The sequence below is a fragment of the Peromyscus californicus genome, unplaced genomic scaffold (assembly GCF_007827085.1).
Source record: "Peromyscus californicus insignis strain IS unplaced genomic scaffold, ASM782708v3 Scaffold_20__1_contigs__length_68692818, whole genome shotgun sequence".
Lineage (NCBI taxonomy): Eukaryota > Metazoa > Chordata > Mammalia > Rodentia > Cricetidae > Peromyscus > Peromyscus californicus.
In genome coordinates this window covers 50,561,764-50,574,874 of record NW_026294503.1, presented here as the reverse complement: position 1 = coordinate 50,574,874, position 13,111 = coordinate 50,561,764, and the positions used below count along the sequence as shown (strand labels likewise).

Sequence of the window (13,111 nt, the reverse complement as noted above, 5' to 3'; positions counted from 1 at the left end):
AGACTCCCCGAGATCCACTTCCCCTGGAAACACACTGCTCTGTGACTTCCCACGCTGCAGTTGTTCTGTGGTTCTCCTCGGTCCTGAGACCTTTGATGGCTCTGAGATCCCACTGTTCCTGGGAACCCACTGCCCTTTGGGACCCACCGCCCCTGGGGACACACTGTCCCTGAAACTCACTAAGCCCTGGAAATCCACTGTCTTGAAAACCCACAGTTCCTGAGCATCCACTGCCCCTGGAAACTCATTGCCTTGTGGTGTCCAAGTCCCAGACCCTCGGTGGACCGCCTTATTCCAGAGCGGCGGGGCTGCCCCGCGGCCGGCTGCGCGCCCAGCCCCTCCCGGTGCGCTCGCGGGCGGCCCAGCGCAGCGTCACGGCCGTTGCGCCCCCGCGGCCCCGCAGCTCCTGGGGGGGGGGGAGCCATGTGGCCGGGCCCCGCGCTGCTGCTCCTAGGCCTGGGCCTGGGCCTAGGTCTGGGCCGCCTGCCGCCATCCCCTGGCCCTCGCGGGCGGCCGGGCGTGCTCAGGGGAGCCCCGGGGCTGGGGCAGGGCGCGGAGAGCAGCGTCCGGGGCGGTGGCACCGGTGGCCTGTCCCCGCGCACAGCCCCGCGCGGCGCCGGCCCTACGCTGCCCCGTAGGTGTCCCTCGGGCGCAGCTGCACGCGTCCTCCTGAAAGCCAACTCCTCGGACCCCGCAGCCGCTAAGGCTACGGTGTCCTGCCAGAGGGCCCCCTGTGCCATGCAGCCGGTGAAGATCAACAGGAAAAACAAGCACGCTCCCCTTATCCTGAGCCGGAAAGAGGAAGTCACCCTCAACGTCACCATGTCGTGGGACTGCCCTGAAGCCATGGTCATCCGCAAGAGCTGGCTGTACTTTATGGTGGCCTCTGTGAACGACACGCCTAACTGGAACCATCCTGTGCACCTGCCACGTGTGCAGGTGATGAAGTTTTCCTCCCTCCACATCCCCAAATCAGCCCTGCCTTACGGGGTGTATGTGTTTAACTTCACGCTGTCCATCATCAGGTGGGATCCTACCTTGCCCCCGCTGACAGACTCGGATATTATCTACATTTGGGTTAAAAAACGTCCCCTGAAGGCGGTTCTTCTTCCCAGCGCCACCAGCATGACGGTGAATTTCTCCGATGAACTGACTCTGAATGGAACCATGTCCTCTGACCCAGAGGCAGACATCCCCACGGCGGGACTCCATTTTTTTTGGTACTGTACCACAAATCCTAGATATTATGGTGGCAAGTACATACCAGTGACCACCCAGGATGTCTGTCACCCAGAGCAGGATACATTGAACTGGCCTTGGGCAGTGGGCCCTGTATTAAGCATTCCACCAGAAACTCTTAGGGGCAACGGTGTGTATTACTTCCGAATGGTAGTCCGGAAACAAAACAGAACTGCATTTTCCGATAAGACTGTACAGGTACTCAAAGGACTTCCACCCAAGGCACACATTTCATGCCTTGAAAATTGTGGTCCCGCTTTAGTTGTGTCAGACAGATTCTCTCTGTTCCTCGATTGCACAGGTTGTGCCAGCCAGGATTTCTATAGGTGGTCCATTTTGTCTCGATCAGGTCACGAAGTGATATTTGACTGGGCAGGGCAAGCTGTCACCGGGAGGAACGGGGCTTATTTATCTATAAAAGCATTCGCCTTCAGGAATTTTTTGGAAAATGGGTTTTGGGTGTCTCTGCATCTATTATCTTGGAGTGGGGCAACCTTGAATTTGAGACATCCCTTTCTCGTTAACCAAGGCCCTCAAGCTGGCAAGTGCAAGATCGATCCAGTTAAAGGGATTTCAATGGTTACTAAATTTGTTGTTGAATGTAGTGATTTTAAGGATAAGAACCTCCCCCTTGAGTATAAGATAATAGTAGCTGAGCTGGACAGCATTGGCGAAATCAGTTCAGTAGAAGAGAAGACACTAGGGCCCATCGCATATTTAGGGGCACAGTCCACAACGCCTGCCTTTTTTCTTCCTGTGGGTGTGATGTCAAATCACTACAGTTTGAAGCTGTACGCTCAGGTCTATGACTCACTAGGGACTTTTTCTCAGGTGACTTTGCATGCCACTGTACAGGTGCCTACTGTCAGGGACTCCTCAAAGACCATTTTACAACAGCTGTTCAATTTCACCACAGAACCAACGTCGCCGCTCTCTACTTCATTTCAAAAGCAAGACTGGCTACCCGCAGGCTACTTAATATATGTGGTGGCTTCTGTCTTGAATAACATAAAATGGGAGTCGGAACTCCAAGGTGACAGAGCCCATCTCCTGGAACACCTTGTCAATCAGTCTTCTGTGCCCGCCATGAGCACCCTGGATGAGATCTGCCAGGTGGTGATGGTGATTACCAAATTAACCCAGGAAGCCTCTGGCTCTAGTCAAGCAGTTTCAGAGGGCGCCACGTTACGACTGTGGCAAGCAAACCAAGCCCTGCAAGCGTACCAACGAAGGAACAAATATTTTCACTCCCGGCACATTGAAATTGTGGGCACTGGCATCCTAGCCAGTCTGTCTAACATTCTTAAGTTGATTAACCCCTACTACGTGTTCCAAGATCCTTTCTATGTGGTCGAAGCCCTATCAGACACAATACTGGCTAACAAGGTGCCAGGGAGCGAAACCACTGTAATGAGGACCAGCAACTTCAACATGTATGTGGAGAAAGTGGAAAATTCCCATGTTGCTAAGGTCTTCAGAAATGAGACACTCTGCCCGAACTGCCTGCATGCGACACTGAACGGGAGCAGGGTTCCCAGTCTGCCTTCCAACGCTCCAGTTTCGACGATGTTTTGTGAGTTCACCGATGACCCCTTTCCTTGGTTAACTTCCCCGGAAAACATTTCTGCCGATGTGGTAGGGTTCAGGATAACAGGAGCCACAGACAACGGCAGTGTCATAGAGATCACCCCCGACGTAGCAGAAGTGTACGTTGTCAGAAAAGATTTGACCTTTGCGAGTTTTAACCTTATGGTGGGACCAGGCATTGACAGTGCTGGGTTCTCAAAGATGACAACAGGTGGAATTAGCTTTGAGGTGGACAGCAGAGGAACTGGAGGGGTACTGATCCAAATTGTCACAAAAGTGACAGTGTTGTTCAAGGCCTTGATATATGCAGGCAGTCAGGTCACCCCCACCAATCTGGTTGGCACTTTCCTTGTACCTCACGACATCCCTCCCATTGTCAAGTGGAGCGGCCGGTTTGACTCAACCTGTCCAATCAAGGAGGCCCGTGTGGTTTGTCTGCCCTCATCCCTGCTTCGAATCATAGCTGAGCGCCACCATTCATTCAAGTATAACATATCCATGGTCCTGCAGGCACCTCGTTTTGTCTTTAAGCCCACTAACAGGCTAGTGAGAATTGCTCTCTTCATGGTTCACTGTCTGGACATGTACGGGATTCAGAGTGATTGGCGAGAAGGTACCTGTGTGCTGGGCGAGAAGACCACGTGGAGAAAAGTACACTGCATCTGCAGGAATGTGGGGCGGAGCCGGCGGCAGCTGGCCTCTATCAGGATGGCTTACCTTCATTTGCACACCCACTTTGTGACTGCTAAGGTGATCGTGGTCCCTAACCCTGTGGATCTGCATTTAAAGGTCATTACAAACCTTAACCAAAACCCTGCGACCTTCCTGGCTGTGATCTTCATTATGATCCTGTATGTTATTCTGGCTTTCTGGGCCTTGCACAGGGATGTGATGGATCAGTATCTTCGGGACCATGTGGTAGTACTGCCCGATAACGACCCTTTTGATAACATATGCTACCTGGTTACCATCTTTACTGGGAGCCGCTTGGGGTCGGGAACCAGAGCCAATGTCTTTATCCAGCTTATGGGAACAGAGAGTACCAGTGATGTGCACTGTTTAAGCCATCCATATTTTAGAACTCTTTACCGGGGAAGCATCAACACGTTCCTCCTGACGACAAAAAATGACTTGGGGGACATCCACTCCATCCGAGTGTGGCACGACAACGAAGGCAAAGCGCCTAGCTGGTACCTAAGTCGAATCAAAGTAGAAAATCTCTTCAGCAGACACATTTGGCTGTTTGTGTGTCGAAAGTGGCTCTCTGTGGACACCACTTTGGATGCAACATTTTCTGTCACCAACCCGGATGAGCCTCTGAGGAGGACAGACTTCTTCCTGATTGACCTGAGCCATAAGCTGGGGAAAAACCACATGTGGTTCTCTGTTTTCACCGATGTTGTCCCCAGACCGTTCAACAGGCTGCAGAGGCTGTCCTGCTGCTTGGCCATGTTGCTAAGCTCTCTCGTTTGTAATATCATGTTTTTTAATCTGAACAGAAAAGGGCAAACTCAATCCAGAGAGGGGCGTATCATCAGGTCCATGATGATAGGAATCGAAAGCGTCTTCATCACAATCCCCGTGCAATTATTGATAACCTTTTTCTTCACCTATTCCCAGAAGAAACCTCGAGTGAATCTAGACAAGGTGGCACCTCAGAAGCACCCCCTGATGTCAGAGGAAGGTCTCTTCTGGAAAGAGCGGTTGGACAAATGGCATAAGTATGAAATGGAGGCTCTCTCCAACAAAGCCAAGTCCACCTCTGCTACCAGGGCAAAGTCTTCAAAGAGGGCCCCTCAAACCTCCCAGAAGAGTAAAAAAGCAGACAGCATGGCCCCAGACACCCAAAAGTCCAACAGGAACTTTAGTAACAATAACGTAGAAGGCAGTGAAGATGCCTCTTCAAAAGCTTCCTCTACCCAGTTGGAAACTACCGAGCCTGTTAAAAACAAGACCCAGGTTATCCTGCCCAGATGGTGTGTTTACATAGCCTGGTTTTTGGTGTTTACCACGTCTGGTATATCATCATTCTTCATTGTGTTTTATGGCCTGACTTATGGCTATGACAAGTCAGTAGAGTGGCTCTTGGCATCTCTCTGCTCTTTCTGCCAGTCTGTGTTCCTTGTACAACCAGGCAAGATTCTATTGGTGTCAGGCACCAGGACAAAAAATCCCAAGTACTGTAAAAACATCTCGTGGTCCAGCAAGTACCATTACACAGAAATCAGGCTGCAGGAGACAAAGATGTCGCCAGAGGAGATGCAGCAGCTCCATGAGGGCATGGACTACCTCCGAGGCTCGAGCATATACCAGCCCATTACCGAGGACAAAATACAAATACTCAGGAGGAAGAAGAGGATCAAGAGGAGGTCCCTTTTGTTCCTGAGCTACCTTGCGACTCACTTCATATTCCTGACCCTTCTCCTACTGCTCATTGTCTCGCTGCGCCATAATGACAGCTTCTACTATAACCAGTTCATTCGCCATCAGTTCTCCGTGGGTCTTGCCACCGTGATGAAGCTGGGAGATATCTACACATGGCTCAACAGTGTGCTCCTGCCTTTGTTACACAATGACCTGAACCCAACATTCCTTCCAGACAGCTCATCCAAAATCCTTGGCCTTCCACTCATGAGGCAAGTGAGGGCCAAGCCTAGCAACAAAACATGTCTGTTGGCCAAGAAGTTTGTGCAGAGAAGCATTACAGGAGAAATCCATTGTCACCCACAGTATGGCATTGACCCAGAAGACACAAAACACTATTCCAGTGTTTGGAATAACGCTGGCAAGCGGTCTACAGACCAAAGCAGCAATGGGTTTACTTACAAGCCTCCCGGGAAGAAATGGGTGTATCATTCCTATGGCGTGTTAAACACCTATGGATCTGGAGGCTACACATTCGATTTCTTTCCAGAACAGCAGATGTTTAATTCCACACTGAGGCTCAAGGAACTTGAGGGAAAGAATTGGCTTGATGAGATGACATGGGCAGTGATTGTGGAATTAACCACCCTGAATCCAGATGCCAGTCTGATGTGTAGCATTTCAGTTGTATTTGAAGTCTCTCCCTTAGGTATCGTCAACTCCAGCCTCTCTGTGTACTCCTTCTCACTGGCTGATTTCAACAGAGAAACTTCGGCAGAAATCTACCTGTACGTAGCCATTCTCATTTTCTTCTGTGCCTATGTTGTGGATGAGGGCTACGTCATCACGCAAGAGCGAGCTTCCTACTTCAGAAGTGTATACAACCTGCTCAACTTGGCTCTGAAGTGCATGTTTACTCTGCTGATAGTGCTCTTCTTCCAGAAGCACCTCCTGGCCACCAGCATGGTCCGGTTTTACCTGAGTGACCCCGAAGCCTTCATCCCCTTCCATGCCATTTCTCGGGTTGATCAATTCATGAGGATCATCTTGGCTTTCTTGTTATTTCTGACTATCCTGAAGACACTCAGGTATTCTAGATTCTTCTATAATGTGCGCCTGGCTCAGAAGACCATCCTGGCCGCCCTTCCTGGCATCTGCCACATGGCCTTGATGGTATCTATGTATTCCTTCATGTATGTAACTTTTGGGTACCTGGTGTTCGGTCAGCATGAATGGAATTATAGCAACATGATCCACGCCACCCAAACCATCTTCTCCTACTGCGTGTCAGCCTTTCAGAACACAGAATTTTCCAGCAACAGGGTTCTTGGGGTCCTGTTTCTGTCATCTTTTATGTTGGTGATGATTTGTATCTTCATCAACTTGTTTCAGGCGGTGATTCTGTCTGCCTACGACGAGATGAAGCAGCCTGTGTATGAGGAGCCATCAGATGAGGCAGAGGCAATAACCTATCTCTGTGATAAGCTGAGATCTGGGTTTGGCTTTCTCACCTCCCGATCTAGGGACAAAGACCAATCCGAATTCTTCGTCGACATGATGTATGGGCAGCCAGAGAAGAACAGTCGCCGGTTCCTGGGGCTGAAGACCAGGAACATCAATGGGAAGAAAATGGTTTACCTTGTTGTCTGACTGGTGAGGATTGGAAGGGCCACAAGCAAGAGTGTCCCCAAACATTAAGTATGTTTGTTAAGGGGACTGAAGAATGTCGGATGGCTCGGTCATGCACGTCTCCACATCTGAAGTATCCCCACTCTGGGCCCTGCTCTTGGGAGTAAGAATATATGAACAGAGGGGAATATTGGGGAGCGAAGAGGATGGCAAGGTGGGATTCCCTCTGGATGGGATTCGGTGACTCCTTTCCAGGGAGCTTGCAGCAGTGTGGAGGAGTGACAGCCACTGATTTTGAGATCCAGCTTCAAGGGAAAGAGGTGGCCAGGTCCCGTTGTGGATTTAGCCTCAGGCCAGCTGCCTCTAAGCAGAAACAAATTGGCCAGCCTTCCTGGGAGTCTCCTTTGCAGACCATGCCTGGGAAGCCTCTCTCCTCCAGCCTTCCTGCGGGCCAGGGCTAGAGGGGTCCTGCAGGGGAGTTCCAGGACTGACTTTAGAGTTTGAGAATGTAGAGATGAGAGCAGGGGACAGGGATCTGAAGCTTCCCACTTAATTCCCCCAGGCTAAGCATTTCTAGTGCACCCGGTAACATTCCCTGACCAAGAGACATGGCTATTTTCAACAAAGGTGCACAAAGGTCCACGTGGAAATATGGTACACATTCTATGTACTGAATATAACAGTATGTGTCTGATGACTTGGGCGTTTGGTTATTATATTTTTGACTTGGTGGATGATTTAGGAGTAAGGAAATGCGGTTTCCTGTTCAAGAAGAACAAGGGCTAACAGTTTATTCAGAAGCATGTGCTGACACCACTTTAAGTTTTATATGAATTAAATTCGAGATTTCTTCTGTGACCTGTGCAGTGATTTCTGTGTACGGGATCAAGGCATATATGTGCCTGCCTTCAAAGGTAAGGGTCAGAAAAGGAAAACACACAAATGAGGTATGGCTGCACTAGACTCACATCAGCATCCTGTGACTTTTAAGACTCACCTGGACGGCACTCTATACTTCTTTGGAGACAGGACCTCACTACATAGCGCTGGCTGTCCTGAAACTCACTATTTAGAGCAGGGTGACATTGAACTCACAGAGATCTGCCTGCCTCTGCTTCCCCAGTGCTAGGATGAAAGGCTTGTATTACCATATTCAGCTTTATTTTAGAATTTGTTCTTGGACAACTGCATACAAGTATATAATATACCTTGAATCTATCCACTCCCACCAATCCCTTCCACTCCTGTACTCACCCAACACTTCCTCTTCCAACCTTAATGACGCCGCCATCATCATCATCATCATCATCATCATCATCATCATCATCCAGAATTCTGCCTACTCTGGATGGGTTTAGGACCATGACCAACCTATAAGTGGCCACTCCCAAAGAAACATGAGTTCTCTTTCCCTAATAGCCATCAGTTGCCAGTAACTCCTCAGATAAGGTGGCACCACGTAAGTCCCTCCCCATCCATGCTGGAATGTTAACTGGCTTGGTCTTATTATGTAGTTTTGTACAGGCAACCTGCTGTGAACTCATGAGGCCAACAGCCATGTCATGCCCTAAAGACAGAATTTCACAATGTCCTCCCTCTGCTCTTATGCTCTTTTGACCCCTCTTCTGAGATGTTCGCTGAGCCTTGTTGGGGGTGGGAGTGATACAGATGTCCCATTTAGGGCTGGGCACTCAACAGTCCAGTTGTTTTGTGTTGTACTGTACGTTGCCAATGGCTTTGTTATTATAGACATCCTTCTGCTGCTTAATCTCAAGCTCAACGGGTACTTGCTTGGAACGGCAGGTACTCAGAGATTCTGCCCATCTTCCGTAAGAGGGTTTTATTACATCTATGATGTAGTGTTAGCCATCGGGTGCCTTGGAGACGCATCTGGAAGAACAATACAACACCAGTAAAGAAAGCTCCTTGCACGCACAGGTAAAAACCATTCCCAGCACTGTAAGATGGTTGATAGAAAATCTCACACAGCCAAGGGCAGGTTATGCCTCTATAAGTTGCTAGCCAAAGAAACCCTTTAAGTCCCAGAAACCAGAAAGGCAGTTTCCACTAATGGTGGTTGCATGTCAAAATTAGAGGAAAACACTCATATATTGCAGGACATGGAGCGATCAGGCTAAAACTGAAGGGGGAGCTGAACTGCTGAGGGGGAATTATTGCCGGTTAGTCCTATTTGGTTATGGATTCCATCATATGACCATGCCAGGCAAGGTGTGTCTGCTGGTGCAACAGAGGCACACTGGTATGGATGTGGACAACACTTTCTGATGGGATTTAAGGCTCCCCAGGAGGAAACCCAGTTTGGCTCCATACACATGGGCAAAAACTTGTGGCTGGCGGTCGTAGGCTCTGGTGGGGAGAGTACCACTCTTCTTTTAAGTGAACAGACATGCCTGTGAACCTGCCTTCTAAACGCTTGTGTTTCTTGCCCACAGATGACTGCTGCTGTTCTTTTTTGCAGTGGTAGTTACTGAGGAGACTCACAACCAGTCAAACAACTGTACATAAATACCTATTCCTGTGGCACAGCCGTCCAATGCCCAATCGTAAATGGAAGAAAGTAAGCCGACTTCTATGTAACCCCTTCCAAGGTTCGAGGAACATTACCCACGAGGTGGAGAAATAAGAGTCACAGAAAGAAGTGATGTGTTACACAGTCCCTTTCTGGAGATGGAAGCATTCTCTCCTGGAGTCAGAGGAGGATGTACAAGAATCAGTACACTCACCAAACTTACACCTTAAAAATACCCATGCTGGGCGTGGTGGCGCACGCCTGCAATCCCAGGACTTGAGAGACAGAGGCTGGCAGATCTCTGTGAGTTCGAGGCCAGTCTGGTTTACAAAACGAGTTCCAGAACAGCCAGGGGGCTCTGTTACACAGAGAAACCCTGTCTCGAAATACCAAAACCAAACCCAAAACAAACAGACAAAGAATATCCACAAAGCCCCTTCCCAAAGTTAGAGAAAGTTAGCCACTGCTGCGAGAGACAGGTGAGAAGTCGTTCAGGCAGGTCATCACCCCCATTGGGTAGGCTTTTCAATGTTGCAGTTACTTGAGTCACCTTCAGCCCTGTAAACAACCCCAATAAATTCACTGGTTCACCAAGCAACACCTGGGGAGGATCGGTTTTTGTTTATTTTTGCCCGTCATCAGTACGCCTTGTCCTGAAGAAGCCCAGACAGCCCTCAAGCAGCGATCCACAACCTCTATAGACATCTGCAGTGGAAACGGAAGCGGCTGGTGAAGTTCTACCCGGACAAGGACGCTCCTTAGACTAATCTCGAGTTCAGAGGCGAGCCCCTGGTTTAGGGCAGCGCAGGCGGTGAGGCCTCAGCAGGCTCACACCCGCTCTACGGGGCGGGACCACGCAGATACTGTAGACCAAGGGCGGGGCCTCGGCGGATCGAGGGCGGGGCCGCGCAGGCGCCATGGGGCGGAGCTAGTGTTGTGGGCGGGCCACGCAGGCGCCGTGGGACTCTCGGCGGGGTGGTGGTGAGTGCGCGCGGTCGTGTGTGGCGGGGACGCGCGTGGAGAGCGGCACCGTTGTTTCTCCACGGCTGGGCTCGCTGGGTCTAGCCTCGGCGCTTCTGGAAGCTGAGAGGGAGGCGTTAGACCCAACACACCCGGCTCAGGGCGCGGGGAGGGTTGCGCGAGGATGGCTGGTGGGTGTGATCCGAGCCGTAGGTGTCTCTGGTCGCCAGGCGGAGCCCTGCTACTGACCCGGGGAGACTGAGCGGGAGGCGGAGGCTCTGGCGGAGTCGCGCTGTCCTGGGACTGTCTCCTGACTGTCACCTGCTGCAAGGGCAGCGCGCCCAGCAGCCTCGGCGAGGGCCTGCGACGTGCGAGTTAAGATACCAAACAGAACTAGCTAGGTTCGCGCACACCCAAAATAGGACTTTCATTTTTAGACATCATTCGGAACCCCGGCCAGTTTCCAAGGCTTGTTCCTTCTGGCTCCAAATCCCGTTCTGCAGGACCCGACAGGGTAGAGGAGGGCATAGCTGGGGTCAGGGGCTGCTCATGGGTTATGTGGGAACTTTGAAAGTCGAGGTAGGAATTTCGATACAGCGCTGTAAAAAGGTCTATGAATCGTGTTTTCTTCAACTCATCGGATAGCTGTTGTTGTGGGCGGACCACTTTTAGCCAGTAATCTACAGAGAGGCAGGGCCTCCAAGACCTTAGATACACATGAGAATAGGAGTGCCATCCAAACAGATAAGAATGCAGCCACACCAAGTGGACCAGAATTCGACCCCGGGGAACCACGGAAAAAAAAAAAAGGACTTCGCACCCACCCTGGGCTTTTCACCAGCTGGTGAGAAAGGCTGAGGGCAGAGCAGGAAGTCTAAAAGCTTTCCTGTAAGCCTACCTGGAGAAGACTCTGGTTGCTGTAAATTTATCTGCCTAGATCTTCCAAGGGAACAAAAGTTTCAGACAACTTGGGTAGGGCAGGAAAGTATGCTCTAGGGCAAGTGAAGATTCTTGCATCCAGTGAAGGGAAGGTGCAGGAGGCACATGAATCTGTCCTTAAATAGTATCTGAGAGACCAATAAATCTCACACAATAAACCTCTAAGCACAAGTCATGCTAGAGAAATTTGAAGCCCGTACAGAAGGACAACCAGGAAAGCCAAACCCACCTCAGTTACTCACTGGATTAAGTCAGCAGTAAACAGCATGGGCCTGGCATACATGCCCACTCCGGGCCCTAAATACCGTTTTCACCTCTACCACCTTATAGACAAGTCCCGCTTACAACCCAGATTGAGACACAAGAAAGAAGAAGGAGACCGCCTTGCTGCCAAGGAGCAAAATAATCAATAGGAGCAGAACCAGACATTGCTCAGATGTTAGAACTATCGGGTGAGAGGTTTTAAAAAAGGATCGCTAACGTCTTAATCATGCCAGTGGAAAAGATCCATAACTTGCATACACAGATGGGGATTTCAGCAGAGGAGGAGTTGGTAGTGAAAAACAGTAGAGAGTAGAATGCCTTCAAGGGGCCTCTGGGTTGATGTGAATTGCCAGTGAACTTGAAGGAAGTCTATAGAAATTATCCAAATCGGGGCTGGTGAGATGGATGGCTGGGCAGATAAAGGTGCCTTGCCGCCAAGCCTGACCGGAATTTAATCTCCAGATCCCACATGGTGAACGGTGAGAACTGGCTCCACATTGGTTCTGTGGCACATTGTGGTGGCTACTCTTGGTTGTCAGCTTGACTATATCCGGAATGAACTACAATCCGGAAATGGAGGGCACACTTGTGATCTGGATCTTGAGGCAAGAAGACAACATGCCTTTGATCCAGATCTTGAGGCTGGAAGGCACACCTTTAATCCAGATCTTGAGGCGGGAAGGCACACCTTTAATCTGGGCCACACCTTCTGCTGGAGGTCTGTATAAGGACAGTGGAAGAATGCTTGCCCAAGCCATTCCTTCACTGGCCTTGGAGCCTGCTTTATGATTCTAGAATATACAGAAGACCAGCTGAGACACCCAGCCTTGTGGGACTAAGCAACTACTAGATTCTTGGACTTTCCATTCATAGCTAGCCATTGTTGGACTATAGCCTGTAAGTCATTCCAGTAAATTCATATGTATATACATATATAGTCATTCCATAAGTCTTATGACTCTAGAGAACCTTGACTGACTAATACACTCATGCATACCTATACAAAATCAGTCAATAAAAATATAATTAAAAATTATGGCTGGTGAGATGGCTCAGGGGTTAAAGACATTTGCTGCCAAGGTTGATGACCTGAGATCAGTCCCCAGGACCTATACTGTAGGAGAGAATTACTGCAGGTTGTCCTCTGACCTCTTCATGAATTCCATGGATGCACGATCTCTCCCCAAATAAACAAGTGTAAATAATTATCTAGTTGAAGTATGTGGGAATGGAAACCATACTCTCTGATTTCACCTTGTTTTGTAGCCCAGGCTAGGCACAGTTAATGGTCGTCCCCCCCACCCCCCAGACAGGGTTTCTCCTGTCCTGGATCTTGCTCAGCTGGCCTCAAACTCACAGAGATCTGCTTGGCTCTGCCTCCCGAGTGCTGGGATTAAAGGCATATGCTACCACTACCCAGTAGGCACAATCAATCTTATACACCTGGGTGACGTTGAACAGGTGTTACTTGCTCTGGATTTGAGCTTACTTGTCCAGGAGGTTGCATTTTGTGGATGAGATATGTATAGCAGGCAGAGCAGATTTGAAGTGTGATGGTTCTTGGTTCCGATGGTGATGCCCCCTCTCTTGGTCTTACAG

The 13,111-nt window shown here is 49.9% G+C and overlaps 1 protein-coding gene across 1 annotated transcript; it reads left to right on the top strand.

The window, feature by feature from the left end:
- Nucleotides 1-408: 408 nt before the first annotated feature.
- Nucleotides 409-7,674, top strand: Pkdrej (polycystin family receptor for egg jelly). Its single transcript, XM_052748564.1, has one exon. The coding sequence runs from the start codon at nt 424-426 to the stop codon at nt 6,838-6,840; it is 6,417 nt and encodes a 2,138-aa protein (XP_052604524.1). The 5' UTR covers nt 409-423; the 3' UTR covers nt 6,841-7,674.
- The last annotated feature ends 5,437 nt before the right edge of the window (nt 7,675-13,111 follow it).